Genomic DNA, 20,785 nt, shown 5'->3' with positions numbered 1-20,785 from the left:
CCTGTCGGCAGAGGCCAAGGCAAATGTCTCCAGCCCTCTTAACAGACCATTAAACCAGTCACCGGAAACAGACAGGTGCCTTGCTGAGTTCAAAGGGCAAGACATTTAACTCAAACACTCTAACAGGTATTAGGTGGTTTCTGATCTGAATTTCTCATCCGAGTCCATCTGGCAAAACCCTTCCCATAAATCGAGATGTGAGATGATCCGGCAAAGCCCATCTGTTCTGATAGTACATCAGCTCTAGAATTAGAACATACATAAGGCTGGTTAGAGAAGTTAATTGTCTAAAATCTACACAGAAGCACTTGAATCACAATGGCCAGGGAAGCTCAGGGGTTGAAGAGGGTCTAAAAACTCTGCCTGTACAACCCTGGGCCATCACGTTTGAGTGATGGAACTCATAAGTGGCTTTCTAGTACCTCTAGATTTTCTTGGCTTGTAAAAAGTGTCTTGTAAAAAGTTTGCATTTAAATTAGCACTGGAAGGAATCTGAGAGATAATCATATCCAAAGGATGTAAAGAGAAAGAAGAGAATGAACACTTTTGGAGCTTATTGTGTGTGATGTTGTGACTCATAATAAGAAATGTATATATTCGGTCTTTGTCGGTTTCTGGCACAAAGCTCCTAAAACCCTTGTAATTTCCTAAGTGGTAACGGCAGTGAAAGTGTCTTAACATTCATAATGAAACCCTTTCAATGATACCTGAGTTTACGTGAATGAGGTGACTTTGGGAAAGCACCTAAGGATGGGGTTTGTTGCCAGGGAAACCAAACACATGATTGATTACAGGGTTAGAACTTTCAGTCGCCCGCCACCTCCCCAACCTCTGGGAAGGGGAGAGGGGCTGGAGGTTGGATCAATCACCAATGGCCGATGATTTAATCCATGATGTCTATGTAATGCAGCCTCCGTAAAACCCCAAAAGGACAAGGTTCATAGACCTTCTGGGTTGGTGAACACACGGAGATTTGGGAGGAGCGGCGTGTTCAGAGACGGCATGAAAGCTCCACACCTCCCCACCCCCTATACCTTGCCCTATGCATCTGTTTCAACTGGCTGTTCCCGAGTTACATCCTTTTACGGTAAACTGGTAACCTAGTAAGTAAACTGTCCCCCTGATTTCTGCGATTGGCCCCAGCAAATTAAACCCACGGAGCGGGTCATGGGAAACTCCTACCTATAGCCAGTAGGTCAGAAGCACAGGTGACAACGTGGACTTGGGATTAGCACCTGAAGTGTGTGTGTATGTGCGGTGCGGGGGTTGGTGGGGAGTCTGAGGGAGCGAGCCCTTAATCCGACACTGTCTTCAGGCAGACAGTGTCAGAATCCATTGCTTGTAGTGTTGGAAAAAACACCCCTTACATTATGTCACATCCATCCCTTTCTCAGGCTTCGAGCAGAGGAAGGTGGCCGTGGAGAGGGCTCAAGGTACCCTGGGTCACAGCGCTAATGAGGCAGGATTCTAACTCAGGCTGTGTCAGCATCCAGTGCTCTGGGTCTCCGCACCACACCCCAGCAGGACACACCTCCTCTGCCTACCGGAGGGATCTCTCCTCATCCTCATTCAGCATGAAGCCCCGTCAACCCATTCATGCCAGCTACTCGAGCTTTCCTTGGGGATTCATTTAAATCAATTGCAGAGACCCCTTCCCTTTATCAATAGCTACCCATTCAGCGCCAATACCTGCACGTGGACAGGAAAACACTCGCTCTGCCAACATTCAGAAGCAGGCTGCTGGGAGGCCTGAGGCATTTCTTGAGCTGTTGCACACGTCTTTGAGAAGGAGGCAGGAGATCAGAGTTCAAGTCCCAGTCCTGCCACTTGCCTGGCATGTGGCCAGGAGCAAGCCCCCTGCCCCATCCCCTCAGCTTCCTCATCTGTGCACTGAGCGGTCCCCTAACACAAGAATCAACTCAGTGTCCATGGCAACTGTAATGAACTGTTCAAATGAAAGGAAGGGTTTAAGATGCTTTCTCTGACAGTAACATGTCCCACTACTAGTGTTTTTTTGTTTGTTTGTTTTTAACATCTTTATTGGAGTATAATTGCTTTACAATGGTGTGTTAGTTTCTGCTTTACAACAAAATGAATCAGTTATATATATAGATATGTTCCCATATCCCTTCCCTCTTGCGTCTCCCTCCCTACCACTACTAGTGTTTATACTCTCCAACCCTAACCCCACATACATCTGAAACGGTAGGAGCGCCGGCAGTGTCCACACAAGCGGCAAATGTGATGACATTCCAGGCACCCATCAGGGTGAAGCCACAACAGTCCCTCTGGCGTCCACAGAGTCCTTCCAGCAGTCACCATGTCTGTGTGTCAACCTCCCCTCACAGCCCTGGGCCTCTAATCACCCATCTACCCGATTCCGTGCTGCAAAAACCAGATGAAAAACACCTCACAAGTCTGAGACAAAGGCCCCAAACCACCTTTTCCGGATTCCTTGCTGCAAAACGGACCACCATGAAATGCTCCCTTTTCACGCTGGGTGGGGCTTTGGAAGGGACTGAGGATGGCTACACCTACCCTGTAGAACGCCCACCCCGAGATGGGGACGGAGACTTCTGCTTGGTGGGGCTATGGTTACTCCAGCCCCAAATCCCTGCCGCTCCTCTGCCTGGCAAAGTCCTCTCATCCTCTGTGGCTGCGTCTCACCCCATGTTCGCCCTTCCCCTCTGATACCCTGATCACCTCATCAGCAACACTCAGCCTCCGGGCTCACAGACGGGAGGGCAGTGAACAGTACGGTCTATAACCGTGAACAGTATAGTCTGAGACTTAACTTTCCAGGTTTCAGGATCTTAACACTGAAATTCTGGGATTGGTTTTCTGCTCCAAGACTCTGAGTCCTAAGATACTTTAAGTACACTAACTGTGGTGGATATTTTATTGGGTAATTTTATATTTATCATTAAAAAAAAAAAACTGAGCCCCCAGTTTTCCAAGGGACCACTTGTCTGTCTCCCTCACCAGACTGTGGCAGGTGGGGACACTGTCCAGCCTACCTCTGCACCACAGAGCTTGCCACTGAGTAAGCTCCAAGTCAAAGTTTGCTGAATGGCTACTGACTGAATGTTTTCTTTCCACAGGTGTGGCTGTGTGGGGGTGGGTGTGATGTTCCCTTGTGTAATGGAGTCAGTATAACCCAGTGGAAAGTGCTGGCCTTTGGAATGAGAGACCAGGTTCTGAATCCCGGCTCTGTCCCTTACTTTAGCCTTTACAAGGTTTCTAGTGAGCCTCAGCTTCTTCATCTGTGAAATGGGTCTGCTTTATGGCCAGCTTTACAGATCAACGCTGAATGTTAAACAAGAGTTATATAATGCCTCTAGTTTGATACCTGCCTCAGAGCTCATCAGAGTAGAAACTCAGTAAACAGCATCTACCAGAACAGTCTAAGAAAGCTGGGTGGGTGTAGGCCAGAGCCCTGGGCTCTCGGAAGAAAGCTTTGATATGTACAAATAGAACCCCTGCCCCTGCTTTGAGCTGTGTCAAAGTGAGAGCTACAGAGTGGGTTCCTGGGTGGCTTTCCTGCTTTGATATAGAAAAGGGAAAGAGGAGGTCCCCAGCCCCAACTGCTAAAAATAGGCGAAGCCAATAGACTTTGACCTTGCTTCAGGGCTGGGCTGCGCACTATGGAAACCAGGCTTGGCTTTCTGCAGCAAGCTGGGAATATAAGCTGGGGATGCAGACAGCCAAGAGCCCTGGAACCCCCAGCCCTCTGATTTGCATATTAGGGGCTGGGTGGGGACATCATTCCTTGCAGGAGCCTCGATTACGGGGCAATAAGCCAATGGCCAAGTGGACCGTTCCCTTCTGAGCCCCCATCTATCACACCTGCCACCAGATGCTTTGTCCCAGGCCTTTGGGAAAAATCATTGGCTCAGCGAACTTTCCCAGAGGTCTCATCTAATTCGCTAAGGTCTCTCCCACGGACAGGGCAGCCTTGAGGTTCCAGCTAACCTCAGGGCATCAGCTCTGGGGGCCATGATGACATCTGGTCCCCCCCGGCCTGCCCAGCTGGGAAGAAGTGAGACCCACACCCATGCTGGATTACAAAACCCTTTCTCTTCCATTAACTCAGTCCTTCAATTTCCCTCTGAAATGGATGTTACTACATTCACCTTGGTGTTAGGAAAACTGAGGTTCCAGAGTACAGTGTACCGAAAAGAACACTTAAAACCCGAAATCGGAAAACCTGGGTTCGCCCACAAGCTGCGCTACTCGCTGAGTGACCTGCCAAGGTCTAAGGACTTTGGTTTCACCACCAGAGATGGAGAAATTTGACAAATGGCTCCTAAGGTCCCTTCCGGGGCTAAGGACGAAAGTTCTAGGTTGTATGCCTTTGTCACCAATAGTCACCAAGCTAAGAAGAGGAGGACCTAAGTCTTAGGATCTAATCAGAAAGCTTTGTTCATATACACAAATAATGACCCTGAGGCCAAATGAGCAAACTGCCAGGGAGGGAAAAATAAGCTCAGGTCTACATAGAGGAAGAAAAACATTTTGGGAGTTGAGGACACGCTGCACGAAGGGCTGTCATCAGAGGTGGTCTTGAACGATGGCCAGAAGTTTAAACGGGATGAGAAAGGGTGTCCCGGGAGGGGAACCAGCACAAGCAAGGCGCGGGCAGTACCAGACCCAGCCTACAATGAGCCCAGCTTAGATGTCAAACCGATGAGCAGAAGAGGCCTGGGAGCAGTTGCTGCCCCACATCTCTAGGATCCTCAGAGTTCGGCAGACGAGGACCCTACGCCTGCTCCTGTGGGGAAGAAAAGCGCATCATATTCACAGAGCTGCATGCTTGAAAGGCTTTAGCACCTGCAGAATCTGAGCGTCTGCAGGTGTATGGCCTGGGAAGGACGCCTGGATCTCACCATGAACATCCCTCCCGCTGCACAGGGCCAGGGCACCAGCGGACGGGAAAGCCCGGCAGCCAAGTGAGCAGAGGCTCACAGCAGAGCCTTTCATAGTGGAGTCACATCCTCGGCTTTCTGGGAACCCGTGTGGCTGGAAAGCAGTCGCCTGGGGATGAGGACACGCCACCAGAACAACAGGTACTTGGCTCTAATGGCAGAAATAACAGGTACCTTCTCCCTGACTAGAGAAGATTTGTGGGGCAGACACGCCTGCCTCTTCTTTAGACTCAGATCACTGGACATTAGAACTAGAAGAGCTCTTGGGAGAACAGGTCCAAGAACCCCATTTTAGGGATTTTCCTGGCAGTCCAGTGGTTAAGACTCCATGCTTCCACTGCAGGGGGCACGGGTTTGATCCTTGGTCGGGGAACTAAGATTACACATGCTGCCTGGGGTGGTCAAAAGAAAAAAAAACTGGCGCTTCCCTGCTGGCGCAGTGGTTAAGAATCCACCTGTCAATGCAGGGGACACAGGTTCAATCCCTGGTCCGGGAAGATCCCACGTGCCGCGGAGCAACTAAGCCTGTGCACCACAACTACTAAGCCTGCGCTCTAGAGCCTGCGAGCCACAACTACTGAAGCCGGCAGGCCTAGAGCCTGTGCTCTTCAAGAGAAGACACCGCAATGAGAAGCCCGTGCACTGCAACGAAGAGTAGCCCCCACTCGCCGCAACTAGAAAAAGCCCGCGCAGCAATGAAGAAACAACACAGCCAAAAATAAGTAAATAAATAAAAGAACCTCATTTTACAGATGAGGAAACTGAGCCCAAGGGAGAAAAGGTGGCTTATCTAAAGCCCATCAAATGAGTTGGGGCAGAACCAAGAGTAAGGTCCAGGTCTGACTCAGTCCAGGGCCATAAACAATCTGAAGCCAAAGATACCACACATGTTAGGACAACAGGAGAAGGCAGAATAGAGAAGAGTTTCTGGGATGAGGAGGGCTGGCAAGTGTCAGATGCTGGGGACAGCAAGGAGGACTCTGAACTCAGCACCCAGGAAGCAACCGGAAATGGAACTCTGACGCAGGTGTAGTGAGTAAATGCTGGAGAAACAGGCAAACTCCCTTAAAACAAAGTAGTAAAAAGGATGGACAGAGAGAAAAGAGAAACTTTGAGATGCAGGGAAGAAAACTCAAGGCGTTTCAGCTAAATGACCCGGTCTTCTCAGTAGGTGGCAAGGCCAACCATGAGACCAGTCTTTGTGGGAACTGGATTACGGGCCTGTGATCCAGAGTCAGAGGGGAACCCTGGGGCATTCCAGAGTTGGGATTAACCCCCAGAGCCCACTGGGGGATAATGAGGCTCCAAGAACAGCTCGGGGGCTTGGACTCTGCTGAACCTGTGATCTGTGATTTGTGCTGGTGCCAAAACGCACAGCCCGTGGCTCTCCAGCAACGCCTGGCAGCCCGGGAGAAGCAGCAGAGGAAGCATATGGGCGTGCGTGTGTGTCAAAGGGAGGCCAGGGGACAGTCAGGGGAGCAGGAGAATCAAAGGGCAAGAGGGGACACAGGTGAGACAGCTGAGCTTCGCCAGGCCGGGAGGAAGGACAGAGTAGGAGGAGTTGTCGTGGGCCAAGGCCACATGTAGAAGAACTGGAAGGACGCGATCACGGGACGTTGTCATGGGTTGAGAAATGACAGAATTCCGGATCTTGGAGTGATTGCGGTGGTGAAAGGACCAGAAGTGCATCTGTGTGAGGTTTGCTCAACCGAAGCTTCAGTGAGAGGAAACCATGTCTGGAATGTTTAGAGGGGTCAGCAATTTGAGTTCTGAGGTTGCCCAGGGAAGAGAAAAACAGGCACCAGAGGCCTTGAAGGATGGGAAGGAGAGCGCTGAGGTCAGAGGGCACAGCACTGGGCAGTCCAACCTCAAAGGAAGCAGAACTGCACGGGGGAGGGGACAGGGAAAAGCTGGTCTGCCCTCCTCAGGGCCACAGTGGCCAGAGTGAGAGTCTCCGGCTCACAGGAAGGAATCAGGACCACGAACTCAAGGAGGCAGCTGGGGTGTTTGTGGCAACAGTCAGGGGGGTGGGGTAGTGGGCTGTCAGCAGACAGGAGGTCCTGAAGGTGGAGAGGAAGTCAGTGGTGTAGAGGGGCCATCCAGTGGGAGCAGAGGGGAGTGTCTGCCCAGCAGGCACTGTAGCCCGGGCGCACTTAAGTCCTGGCTCCACCGTTATCACTGCAGACTGAGCATCACAGTAACCATCTCAGGCAGATCCAATTTCCAGGCATCGACTTTGAGCATCTCCTTACAACCATCATGGGTAGCCCCCCAGAAGTCACTAAAAAGTGTCTTTCAGGTAGAAAGGCTTAGCCACAGATGAGGAGCTCCAGGTCTCAGCTCAAACATCTTCTACCAGGGAACTCACCCTTTCATACTCTGTCTAAGATAGCACTGCCCCTTACTCTGTCTATTCCCTCACCCTCCCTTTACTTTGTCTAACACCTCACTCTGCTTTATTTTTCTTAACACTTATTACCACCAGTCATGTTACATAGGTATTACATACATCCACTGCATTATCCACTGCATTATCCACTGCTTGGAACAGGACCCAGTGCATAACAGGCACTTAATAAATACTTTTAGGTTCCTGAATAAATTCTCTTTGAAACCCAAAGCTAGATTTTGTTGGGAAGGGAGACCCTGAAGTCTTTCCTGCTTTTTAAAAGAACAAAGCTGGAGGTACCACATTCCCTGATTTCAAGCTATACTACAAAGCTACAGTAATCTAAACAGTATGGTGCAGACACAAAAACAGACACATAGGTCAATGGAACAGAATAGAGAGCCCAGAAATGAACCCACATTTATATGATCAATTAATCAATGACAAAAGAGGCAAGAATATACAATGTGGCAAAGACAGTCTCTTCAATAAATGGTGTTGGGAGATCTGGACAGCTACATGCAGAAGAATCAAATTGGACTTCTATCTCACACTATACACAAAAATAAATTCAAAATAGATAAAAGACCTAAATGTAAGACCTGAAATCATAAAACTTCTAGAAGAAAACATAGGCAGTATGCTCTTTGACAGTGGTCTTAGTAATATTTTTTGTATATGTCTCCTCAGGCAAGGGAAACAAAAGCAAAAATAAACAAATGGGACTACACCAAACTAAAAAGCTTTTGCACAGTGAAGACAACTATCAGCAAAATGAAAATGTCACCTACTGACCAGGAGAAAATCTTTGCAAACGATACATCTGATAAGGGGTTAATATCCAAAATATACAAAGACCTCATACAACTCAACATCAAAAAACCCAAACAATCCTATTTAAAAATGGGCAGAGGATCTGAATAGACACTTTCCCAAAGAAGACATACAGATGGCCAACAGAAACATGAGAAGATGCTCAATATCACTAACCATCAGGAAAATGCAAATCTAAACCACAACAAGGTATCTATCACCTCACACCTGTCAGAATGGCTATTATCAAAAACACAACAAATAACAAGTATTGGCGAGGATGTGGAGAAAAGGAAACCCTCATGCACTGTTGGTAGGAATGTAAATTGATGCAGCCACTATGGAAAACTGTATGGAGGTTCCTCAAAAAATTAAAAATAGAACTACTATATGATCCAGCACTTCCACTCCCAGATATTTATCCAAAGGAAAAAAACACTAATTAGAAAAGATATATGCACCCCTATGTTCGTTGTACTGTTACTTACAATAGCCAAGATATGGAAGCAACCCAAGTGCCCATCAATAGATGAATGGATAAAGAAGATGTGGTATCTATAATACATACACAATGGAATATTACTCATGCATAAAAAAAAATGAAATCTTGCCATTTGGGACAACATGGAGGGACCTAGAGGGTATTATGCTAAGTGAAATAAGTCAGATAGTGAAAGACAAACATGGTATGATATCACTTATACGTGGAATCTAAGAAACAGAACAAATGAACAAACATTACAAAACAGAAACAGAGTTACAGATACAGAGAACAAACAGGTGGTTGCCGGGGGGGAAGGAGGGAGATAGAAATAGGTGAGGGAGATTAAGACATACAAACATCTAGTAGTTGCAAAATAAGTGAGTCACAGGTATGAAATGTACAGTGTGGAGAATACAGTCAGTAATAAGGTAATATCTCTGTACGGTGACGGGTAGTAAATAGGCTTTCAGGGTGATCATTTAGAAATGTACAGAAATACTGAATTACTACATTGTGTAACAGGAACTAACATAGTACTGTAGGTCAGTTATAAAATAAATAAAGAAATTAAAATAAATGAAAGAGTGGTTCTGAGCTGTGTCGAGTTCACGTACTTGAGCACCTCCACTGCACACAGTTCTGTCTCAGGCAAAGCAGGGGAAGTCTTTGCTGACCTAATGCAACCTGCTGGAGCTGCAAGATGGTTCTCGAGCAATGCCAAGACCCGCTCCGACTGCCCAGCCCCTGAGCCCACTAAGCCCGGCTGCAATTCAGCTGTGCTCACAGCACCTGCTTGCTACACCTGGCAAGAGTCCAGGAGAGGAGGGTAGCACAGCCTCTTCTGCTGGTTAAATACAAGCAGCATCCTTAAAAGAATTTCTATAATGATATTTCTTCTCTCTACCTACTCTAGAGATGTGCCCACACTGCATCCCTATGCTTGGAAAGGTTCCCCTAGTGCATCCCCATGTGTAACAGGAACACATCTTCCTCTTCCTTTCGCAGGTACTGGCCATCTCCAGGGTGGGGCACCACGGATGCATCATCTCACATGGGTGCCAGCACCTCCATCCCCATGCTCCTTACTGCAACAATATCACAGTTTTACTCTTGTTTTTCTCTACCAATTTCTAGCAACTGTGGATCTGTGATTAGCATGAAAAGCCAATCCATCCTGTAAGGAATCAAAGGCATACATACCGCAGCCTGGGCAGAGTCAAGGAACTGGAGGCCAAAGTAATCTGTTTCCACCAGGTCCAAGTGGTACACAATCTGATCAAACAAATCCTGGCCTTTGGCATGTTTCTGGAAGACAATTGGGTAGATGAAAATTTAGGATGTGACAACTGGATAAGAAACAAGATTAAAAAAAGAAAAAAACAAACCACAAAATCACTTTTCTCTCTCTATTGCATACATGTGTCACAGTACACAAATTTTTTAAAACGTAATTATTTTTATTATAATACAAACTCATGATGAAATCTAAGCATACATACATAATGACAAGAAAAACCCCCCAAACTACAACTTCATAGGATGATTAGGGAACCAATGACTTATTATGATAAATGGTAAATAAATGGGAAAAAAATCAAGCATTGATCCTGCCTTTAGCTGTAGCACTGGGTAACCAAAGAGCGGATGACAACATATACAAAAATTAACTCAAAATGAATCAAAGACCTAAATGTAAGAGTTAAGACTACAAAACTCAGAATAAAACACACACACAAATCTTCATGACCTTGGATTAGGCAACAGTTTCCTAGATAAAACACCAAAAGTGCAAGCAACAAAAGAAAAAACAAGCTGGACATCATCAAAAATGTAAAACTTTTATGCTTCAAAGAACACCAAGATATCAAGAAAGTACAAAGACAACCCTGAATGGGAGAAAATTTTACAAATCATACTTCTGACAAGGGACTTCTATCTAGAACATACAAAGAATTATTACAACTCAATAATAAAAAGACATATATTCAATTAAAAATTAGGTCAAGGAAATAGAGATAGATAGATAGGTAGATAGATAGATACATGGTTCTCCAAAGATAGAAAAACAGCCAATAAGCATATGAAAAGATGCTCAACATCATTACTCATCAGGGAAATGCAAATCAAAACCACAATCAGACACTTCACACCCACTAGGAGGGCTATAATAAAAAAGACAGATAACCAATGTTGGAGAAACTAGAACCCTCTTATACTGCTGACAGGAATGTCAAATTGTGTAGCTGATTTAGGAAACAGTCTGGCAGTTTCTTAAATGGTTAAACCTAGAGTTACCATTTGACCCAGCAATGACACTTCCAGGTAAATATCCAAGAAAAATGAAAACATTAAGCTCACACAGAAACTGGTACAAAAATGTTCACAGCAGCATTATTCCTAATAGCCAAAAAATGGAAGCAACCCAAATGTCTATCAACTGATGAATGGATAAACAAAACGCAGTACATCCATACAATGGAATATTATTTGGCCATAAAAAGGAATAAAGTTCTGATACATGCTACAACATCAATGGATACTGAAAACATTACACTAAGTGAAAGAACTTGGTGACAAATGACCACATATTATTTGAAATGTCCAGAGCAGTAAATCTACAGACAGAAATTAGATTAGTAATTGCTTAGGGCTGCCAGGTTTGCAGGGTGACAGTCAAGATGAGTAGGAGTTTTTGGAGGTTAATGAAGGGTTCTAAAATTAATTGTGGTGATTGATGCACAACTCTACGAAAATACTAAAGACCACTAGATTGCATGCTTCAGATAGGTGAACTGTATGGTATGGGAATCTCTATAAATAAACAATTAAAAATAGTAGAGAGGCCAAGTTTTTCTTTATAGTAGTATTCCAGCAAATAAATGAAGAAGGAACAACAGAACTGCAATATCACGATTTTGCAACTTCTAATGAATGGCAGGCTCTAAGCATTGGATGCCAGTGGCTACTAACATCGCAACAGGAGACAGACAGACAACCATTATGTAGCTCGCCATGAAGAACGTCCCACCACCCAAGATATAATCTTGCTCCCCACACCTCTCTTTCCACAGGGGGAAAAAAAAAAAATCAACCCTGGGACTGATTCAACCACCAGATCCAACTGCCAACTGTAGGAAATGCAGAGGAATGTTCTAAACTACATGGGACTGCAATTGGTGAGATCCAGCCTGTGGAAAATTCTAGAAACTCCTCAGGACAAATGACCTAGTTTCTTCAACCAACAGACTATAGGGAAGAGAAGAGATGGAGGGAACACCTACAGATTAAAAGAGCTTTAAAAGACATTTTTTTAAAAAAGGATAACTTAACTTGAAATATCTAGGGATGCACACTTGGGTGAGCAAACTTGGAAAGATAGTAAAGAAGTGACTGTAATAAAGTCAGAGCAGTCGTTGCTCTTGGGGCTTGGAGGGGGCACAGGGAGGGGGCAACGGTGGACTTCTGGCTGGCTGGCAGGGTTCCAGCTTTTGACGTGGGTAGTGGTACAAGGGTGTCTGTCTACCTTCTAGTAGTTCATTAAACTGTACCTTTGTTTTATGTGTACATCTGTACTTACGTTATACAAATAAACAACAATAACAAAAAAAAATCAAAACTACATCAATGAATTACAGTCTCTTTCCTTCCTGGAAATACTCCTCTGAAGGTATCAATTCAACAGAAGCAGAAGACTTGACGTGCAGTGGTGTTCTCTATAAATTAATCTACTGGAGAAATAGGCAGGATCACGGGAGGGCAAAAAGAAGAACAACTGAAACTCCAATCACAGAACACAGCACTGGGGCCCACCAGCACTCCAGAATACTATTCGGCCATAACGAAAAAGAATTATGAAGATGAGACCGAAATATGGAAAATTCTTATGAGAAACGTTAAGTAAACACAGTACTTAACTCTGTTAATAGAAAGCTGTGATCCCAACTACATAAAAATACGTATGCACTGTACATGGACTACTTGATAAAAACAGGAAATTGGCAAAAACTAAAACAGCTGTGTTAGCATGGAGAAACTATAGATGGTTTTCTTCCCAAGTTTTTTTTTAACACTGGTCTTTTGGCAGTTGTTAGGCAGCAAATACAATTTCAAAAAAAAAAAAAAATCACAATTCTGGCACTCTTCCTCCTTGCCCATAACAATCCATCTTCTGGATGTATTTCTTCCAATTACTATCCAGTGCTATTGGCCCCATGCAACACCTATTATCACGGTGCCAATGCTTCATTAGTGGGTTTCCTAGTGGGAAAAAAATAGTTAGAGTAAAGCTTTAGCAGCAGGATGTGGCAGAAAGAACTGCGCTGGGAGAAAGCAAGAGACCTGTGCTCTAGTCCCAGATACACCATTAACTCCAACCTTAAGCAATTCATAATTTCCCCCAAACCATACAGTCATCCTGGACTTCCCCTGCAGCTGCAAATCAGACGTGGCCATGGCGCCCTGAATATACAGGGCCACCAAAACTCAAATGACCCCAAATCCAACCTGCTCCCCACCTGGGTCTATTTTGGTTCAGGGCTTACCATCCAGGTATGTAATTTTAACACTCTCAGAGTATGAACTGAAAAAGCACAGTTCCCCACATGTAAAATGAGGGAGGTTAGCCCAAGTTTCTGTCTAGGTCATTCCAAATTTTACTTTTCTGATGTCTTTCTAAAGTGGCTCTTAATTTAGAATGAGCTCAAGGTGGCGGTTAGGAAAAGAACCTTTCTAGGGGCAGTGAGTCCCTTCTGCCAATGCCAGACTGGCTCCTCTGCTGACAGACCCTCACTCAGCTGGACTTGGGGGTGGCATACAGCAGGGTCTGGTGGATAGGAGACACTATTTTTACTCACCTATAAACACTTCCCCCCACTCACCTTCCTCCCTCCAAGTATGCTCTTTGGTCTTTTCTGCTGGAAAAGAGAATTCCCAATGGCCCTTTCCTGCTCTAAAAAGAATCTGGTGAAATTATGAGGGCTGGAATGAACAGAAGGGTCCTTGAAACAGAGGTCCCAGGGAGTTAAAGGCAGGTTGAAGATAGGAGGGTCAAGACCACAGCCCATGAATCAACCATCTTTCACTCCTCCCAGCCCACAGAGTGTCCATTTTCAAAACTGAGAATGTTCCAGATAACTCGTCTGCACTGCCAGCCAGGACATCTGACTCGGGGCAGCCCCTAGCAGCCCACAAGCTGTCATCTCGGGCTTACTGGCCCAAACATTCCCTCCTTCGGCAGCTTCCCCAGCTCTACTCTCTCCGTCCGCTCCAGGGCAGTAAGTGCCCCTCTTCTGGGTTCCCACAAGCAGGCCCATGCCTTCATTACATACACACTTATCCCACTGCACCATAGCTGCCCATGTTCCTGTCTTATTCCTGCTTCAGACTGAGCACTCCCAAGGGCAGAGACCAGCTGTGTTCACCTGGATACCATTCTCTCTTCCCTCCATCCCCAAAATGCAGGCACTCCACAAATGTGTTTGCTGGCTGGCTGGCTGGCTGGCTGGCTGGCTGGATGGATGGATGGACGGATGTGTGGATGGATGCGGATATGTGCATGGGGGATGGATGGGGCCAGGAAACAAATCTTCTGGATGGGCCATGCCAAAGCATGAAAAACAGACTGATATTTCACAATGGGCAGGGCTAAAAATGAGAATACACTCACTAAAATCTTTTCAAATCAAGTTTTCCATGAACAAGCATCTAGGGAACTGTGCTCTACTTCCAAGGCCATTTACCTAAACACAATTTCGCGGCTATTACGTGAAGTGCTGTCTAGTGATTACACCAGGACATCTGTTAATGTGACAAGAATGGAAGCTGCTCCTTGTTGCCTCATCGTTAACTGGGTCTCCCCCTCTGTGATGAATCCATTCATTCATTCATTCAACAGATATTTACCAACTGCTCATCAAATGCCCGCCACCCTCTAGGCATTGGGGTATGCTGGGGTCCCAAAGTCTGGAAGGGAGCAGCTACAGGAAGCTACAGAAGAACAAGTCCTTCTTGCGGAGCAACGTCGTCCTAAACAGCTTAAGACCCGAGCCCATAAGTAGCAACACCACTTACCTCCCTGCCTTCCCAAACAGAATATACTCATTGTAAAACCTTACAAAGTCCCCATCACCATCCTGAAGTCTACCAACTACAAGACACGTATGGAGAGCTGTTCCCAAACACAGCAGGATCTAGAGAGCTCTACCCTCGAGTTCTTACATCCACGTTGCCTAGTTTTTCTTCCTCCCGTCTCAGCACATCATTTTTTACAGGGACCAGCAACCAGTGGTTTGGAGACAGTATGTCTCTCTAGAGCAGCTCCTTCTGATCTGAGAGGAGCTAAAAATAACCACGTGCATGAAAATCATGTGTAAAGTAAGAGTACAGAGTCGCCGGTTAAAGACTGGGTCAGGCAGCCAGCCAGCAGGGAAAGGTATGGACATCGTGAAATCTTTGTTAGCCAGTCAGAGGTTCTGATTTTGCCTATTTACTGGTTCCCAGACACGGTCCCGATAAGGAAGACTGCTGGACAGCGGATGTCTTAACTGTCCCCCAGATAAATGAACCAGCCTGACCCTCTTAGATAGATGCAACTGGCAACGTCTTACTGTAACCTGACCCCCTTGCAATGTAATAGGTCGACTGTGGTCCTGGAAGAACAGAGAAGATAGAAGCCAATCCGTCCAAATCTCATTAGTCTCAATAGCATGAGATGCCGTGCATCCCAGGTAGGTTTGAAAGGAGGAAATAAGCTGTGTGAGCAAGTGCTAGTCAAGCGTATACATCCTAGTTGGAAAGCATGACATCTGGGCAGCGAAAGGATTTCAGGAGGCTTGCAGGCACACGAGGCTCTCTTCCATCCACCAGTTCCACATCCATCAGATGGCACGCCCCTCTGCATCCATCTTCAGAAGGCTCTCTCTTTCCTCTCCATTGTGGCTCAGGCCACATCACCTCATATATGGACCTCAGCAACAGCCCCCGAGTGGTCCAACTACCTCTAGTGTCTCCCTCCTAAAGGCCATCTTCCTTGTGTTTGCCGGAATGGTCCTCATACAACACAGCCCTCATCTCAGTCACTTTTCTGCACAGAAACATCCACCAGAGGATGAAGCGCAGGCTTCTTGGCCTGGTGCTAGGGATTCTGCATAATCTATGCTGCCCAACCCAATACTCCTTCTCCCTCCCACAGGCCTCACATGCTCCAGGCAAACGTGTTCTCCAACCACGCCGCCCACTCACCACAGACAGCAGGTCCCACCCCTACAGTGTTGCCTGTGTCATTCCTTTGCCTAGGCGTCCTCCTCCCCTACATCCCCATTGCTATCCCCACCTGCAACGAGCCAATCCCCATGGCCACTTTCAAGTGACAATCATCATCACTAAACTTCCTGTTGGCGGCACCCTGTCCTGTTCATCTTTGCTTCTTTATCATTCGACATTCTAAAGCTCGAAAACATAACTGCTGATGCGGGTTTAGGAGAATCCTCAGCTCCCAAGACAGTCTTCAAACAACCCACTTTGCACAAGTCTGATCTTCCTGGCTCATCTTCATTGGGAATTCTCTACAGCCAGCTGGGACCTGGATGGAGAACCCTGGTACTACCATCTCCCGTTCCCGACTCCCTGTCTGTTCTAAAGCAGTCTAGAACACTGGTGTTTTGAAAACCATACCACGCTGTGGCCTGCCCTTTTGGCTGATGAAAATGCTATGCCTTCTACGAAATATTATCAAGTTCTGGATTTTTATACATGGGTTAAAAAATAACCAAAATAAGTGTGGCGATGGTTTGAAACCTGAGTGCAGACTTTTGCATGTGCTCCAATTAAATGTCATCTTATTTAAATTGGCCCACAATCTATCCTTTTAAGAACATTATTAAAAGGTTAACCCCCTTGCTTGTTATCCCATATACCACTTATTGATCTTAGTTTTGCAACATATGGGAAATCTGATAATCAGGAAGGGGTGAGGGGTGGAGGGTACGGGGTGGGGGAGGGGCTGTGTCTTTATTTCTACAGTAGTAAGGCACCCATCTGATGGTGGCCACAGCCTGGTTATAAATACACACGGTTTTACCACGGGGGGGCCATGCCCTGGAACTCTCAGAGGCAAAAATGTTGGGTTGGGGGCTTCCCTGGTGGCGCAGTGGTTAAGAATCCGTCTGCCAATGCAGGGGAATTGGGTTCGAGTCCTGGTCTGGGAAGATCCCACATGCCGGGAGCAACTAAGCCCGCGAGCCACAACCACTGAGCCCGCGCGCCACAACTACTGAAGCCCGCACGCCTAGAGCCCACGCTCCACAACAAGAGAAGCCACCGCAACGAGAAGCCCGTGCACTGCAACGAAGAGTAGCCCCCGCTCGCTGCAAATAGAGAAAGCCCGCGCGCAACAACAAAGACCCAATGCAGCCAAAAGTAAATAAATAAAAATAAATTTATTTTTTAAAAAATGTTGGGTTGGAAAACCAGCTCTGTTTCTTTTCTAGCAATATGACGGTGACCCTAGGCAAGCCCCACCCTGAGACTCAGCCTCTCCATCTGAAAAATGGGGTACTCTCCTCCGCCCCATCCACCTTGCTAAGTCATTATGTTAATAAAAAAGCAAGAAAGCAAATGAGCGTGCACTGTAAACTGCGGTGTCCTATACACACAAAGGAATTATTATCACTTTCGTCCGAACCTTATTTCTCTCGCGTGTCCACAGGAATAACACGACATACTTTTTGCCAAATGCCGAACAAAACCTGAGATACAGGAAGTCTGTGATCTAGTAATGCCATTTAAAGAAACACTGAGGCTAATGAGGCTTTGGTATTTTTGGTAAATCCCTGTTGGTCCCTGGAGATCAACTCCTTCCTTTCCAAGTTCGTAAACACCCCTGTTTAAACAGCTCCGGGAACTCTACCTGTTCTCATCGGTGGGCTTCCTGGCCAGCGGTTCCCAGAAGGCACCTACCTCAAGGTATCTTTCAACTGTTTCTAGGAAGTTCTAATTCATGGTGAGTTACTAGTTCCTAACCCTACCCCGCAACTTGATAACTTGCTAGTTTTCTCTGAGCCTTAGCAGGAAACTAGCTCTCTGTTACACGCACATAAAGTGGCCCAGGGGTCTCTGTCTCCATTGCCATCACTACTAAGTCATCACAAAGAAATATAAACTGTTTACACCAGGACGTCGTAAAGACAAATATCTGAACTTACCCAATAAAGTTACCTTGAAACGTCATCATGAGTGAGAAATAGCATCTCAGCCATCGGCAAGACCTGGTGACTCAAAACTGGAATCTACTGATGCAAAGACTGTGCAGAAGTATCCCTACTCTGCTGGACTGAAGGCCAGGCTCTCCAGCTTATGAATTCCACCTCCCAGTTGAAGAGGATCTCCATGTTTACAAAGGTTCCACGACCCCATTTTACAGAGAAGGAGCCTGACCCTCAGAGAGATTACGTGACCAAGTTCATATTGCTTACAAGTAGCAGACCTAGAATCAGGACCCCACCTTCCGGATTCTTAGACAGGTGGAGTTCTTTCCACCTCATCCCGCTGCATCTCTGGTCAGCTCATTCACCTCTTTGGCTCCAAACACATGAGCCATGTCCAGCAAACAAGAAATGTTTCTTAAGCCCAATTCAACACATGGCTGCTGAGAGCCTACTTCACATGTGGCCTCGGCTACAGCTGGGATACAGGGCCACATGGTCCGACACAAATAGATCTTATGGTGGGGTGGGGTGGGGGCAATTCCAGTTTTGTCTGGAGGGCAGGGAAGCTGTGGCAGAACGCAAAGTAGTTGATTTGCTCACATACTGACACAGAAGTCAAGACACGGTGCGTGGGGGACATCCACAGGCTGGGCAGCTCCTGGAAATTCAATTCTGGTAAAACAGGGCACATGTGATTAATTTCCTGATTTGCCTGGCTAACAACCTCTTAGAACTCAGAGGACGCAGCAAAAACAACTGCCCTTGGGGACTTCCCTGGTGGCGCAGTGGTTAAGAATCTGCAGGGGACATGGGTTCGAGCCCTGGTGCGGGAAGATCCCACATGCTGCGGAGCAACCTAGCCCGTGCGCCGCAACTACCGAGCCTGCGCTCTAGAGCCCGCGAGCCACAACTACTGAGCCCGGGCACCACAACTACTGAAGCCCGCATGCCTAGAGCCCGTGCTCTGCAACAAGAGAAGCCACCGCAAGGAGAAGCCCACGCACCGCAACGAAGAGTAGCCCCCGCTTGCTGCAACTAGAGAAAAAGCCCACGTGCAGCAACAAAGAACCAACGCAGCCAAAAATAAAATAAATTAATTAAAAAGAAAATTTACAGAAACAACTTCCCTTGATTTTGATCAACAAGGAAGTGAGAACAATCTTAGAAGAAAGTCATCTTGGTATGTGAGTCAGTGAAAGGAGGCAGTGACGACCAGGGTTTGCTTTCAACCAGGGGCATGGGGCTCTCCACGTGCAACATGAGGTTGTAGGCTTAAGGGGTCCAGAACAGAGCACCACACTGGCTTCAACTGATGGAGAGACCAATCTAAAACACTGAGACTTCGTGTTGCATTATTAATTAACTACTGATCAGCCCCTGTTCCAGGCTGATAAACCATCTTCAGGCCAAACTGTATTTATATCTCAGCAAAGAGTCAAAGCTCTCATTTGTTTCTGCTGTGAGAATTAAATGAATTAAATGGTCCCAACGGCCATGAGCCTATGAACCTTCTTTCAATCCGTGTGGAATACCTAACACCTCCTAATGACTTCAGTTTCTGTCTCCCTATAGCTCCTTCCAAGCATGCCTACATGTGACTCAGCGGTTAGTTGAAGGGAGGGGTTCCCTTTCAATCCTCAAGATGCTGAATGAAGTCTGGATACTAAAGCTACTTGATCCTGGAGGACCAGCCCTGAAAACTGGTTTCACCCAACACTTCAAATATTATACCTCCCACTCTCAATAAGAAACACTGAAACAGCGCATGTTGAATACTCTTTAATTTTGGGGTAGCTAGTATCGGGCACATTTTCATATGCGATCCCTACAGACCAGGACAAAAATATCAGACAACCTCCCTAACACAAAGGTCCACTGGACAAAGGACTCTTAGAATTCTGGATTGCGAGCCTCTCCTCACCTTTATTATTAAGCTAGGTGAGTCATGAACCAGTCACAGTACTCTCTGCCCAACTGAGTCCACTCGAAGCCCTAGAGAATGGGATGGGGGCAGGAGACTGCCCTGAATGACCTCTAAGGCAGGGGCTTTCCATCCCAGTGCCCTCCATCTTACATCAAAAGAGAAGCAAGGACATGGGGACTTAAAAGGTCCCTGGTGGCAAGTACCTACAGTGTTAATTTTTGTGTTAATCTTTTAAACTGTGGCCACTAAAAAAATGGCTGCAAGGTCTTTTTCTTTTTCCCTTGCATATGGAAGAGGCTGGCGCTGCTTCAACCAAACAGAATATGGCATTACTGATATTCTGTGATTTCCAAGGTGAGTGACAGTTCTCTTGGGATGCTTGCTCTGTGGGAAGAGCCAGCCATCATGTGAAAAATCCAACTACCCTAAGACTACCATGCTGAAGAGGCCATGAGCAGATGTTCCTCTCAACTGTCCCAGCTGAGCCCAGCCTCCAGCCATCCCTGTCAAGGTGCCAGATGTGAGTGCAGCCATCATGGACCCTCTACACCAGCCAATCTTGCAACTAAGTACTCCTGGGTGATCCTGGTTGACGCCATGAAAAGCAAAAGAAAATCCTAGCTGAGCCCCACCTCGACGGGTTTTTTTTTTTTAAACATCTTTATTGAAGTATAATTGCATTACAATGGTGTGTTAGTTTCTGCTTTATAACAAAGTGAATCAGTTATACATATACATATGTCCCCATATCTCTTCCCTCTTGTGTCTCCCTCCCTCCCACCCTCCCTATCCCACCCCTCTAGGTGGACACAAAGCACAGAGCTGATCTCCCTGTGCTATGCAGCTGCTTCCTACTAGCTATCTATTTTACATTTGGTAGTGTATATATGTCCATGCCACTCTCTCACTTCATCCCAGCTTACCCTTCCCCCTCCCCGTATCCTCAAGTCCATTCTCTAGTAGGTCTGTGTCTTTATTCCCATCTTGGCCCCTCAATGGGTTCTTGATCGACAGAACCCATGAACTACGATAAATGATTGTTGTTTT

General features: G+C 46.4%; 1 protein-coding gene across 4 annotated transcripts in view; it reads right to left on the bottom strand.

The window, feature by feature from the left end:
- EPB41L4B (erythrocyte membrane protein band 4.1 like 4B) overlaps window positions 1–20,785 on the bottom strand; it is a 144,030-nt gene that overhangs the window by 95,695 nt on the left and 27,550 nt on the right. For all 4 annotated transcript variants that reach the window (XM_060300650.2, XM_030859072.3, XM_030859074.3 and 1 more), the window contains exon 2: window positions 9,812–9,916. In XM_060300650.2, the coding sequence (XP_060156633.1) occupies window positions 9,812–9,916 (105 nt within the window). The remainder of the gene's footprint in view (window positions 1–9,811; window positions 9,917–20,785) is intronic.

Source organism: Globicephala melas, chromosome 6 (assembly GCF_963455315.2).
Source record: "Globicephala melas chromosome 6, mGloMel1.2, whole genome shotgun sequence".
Lineage (NCBI taxonomy): Eukaryota > Metazoa > Chordata > Mammalia > Artiodactyla > Delphinidae > Globicephala > Globicephala melas.
The sequence above is the reverse complement of the archived record's forward strand: the minus strand, read 5'-3'. Positions and strand labels throughout refer to the sequence as shown.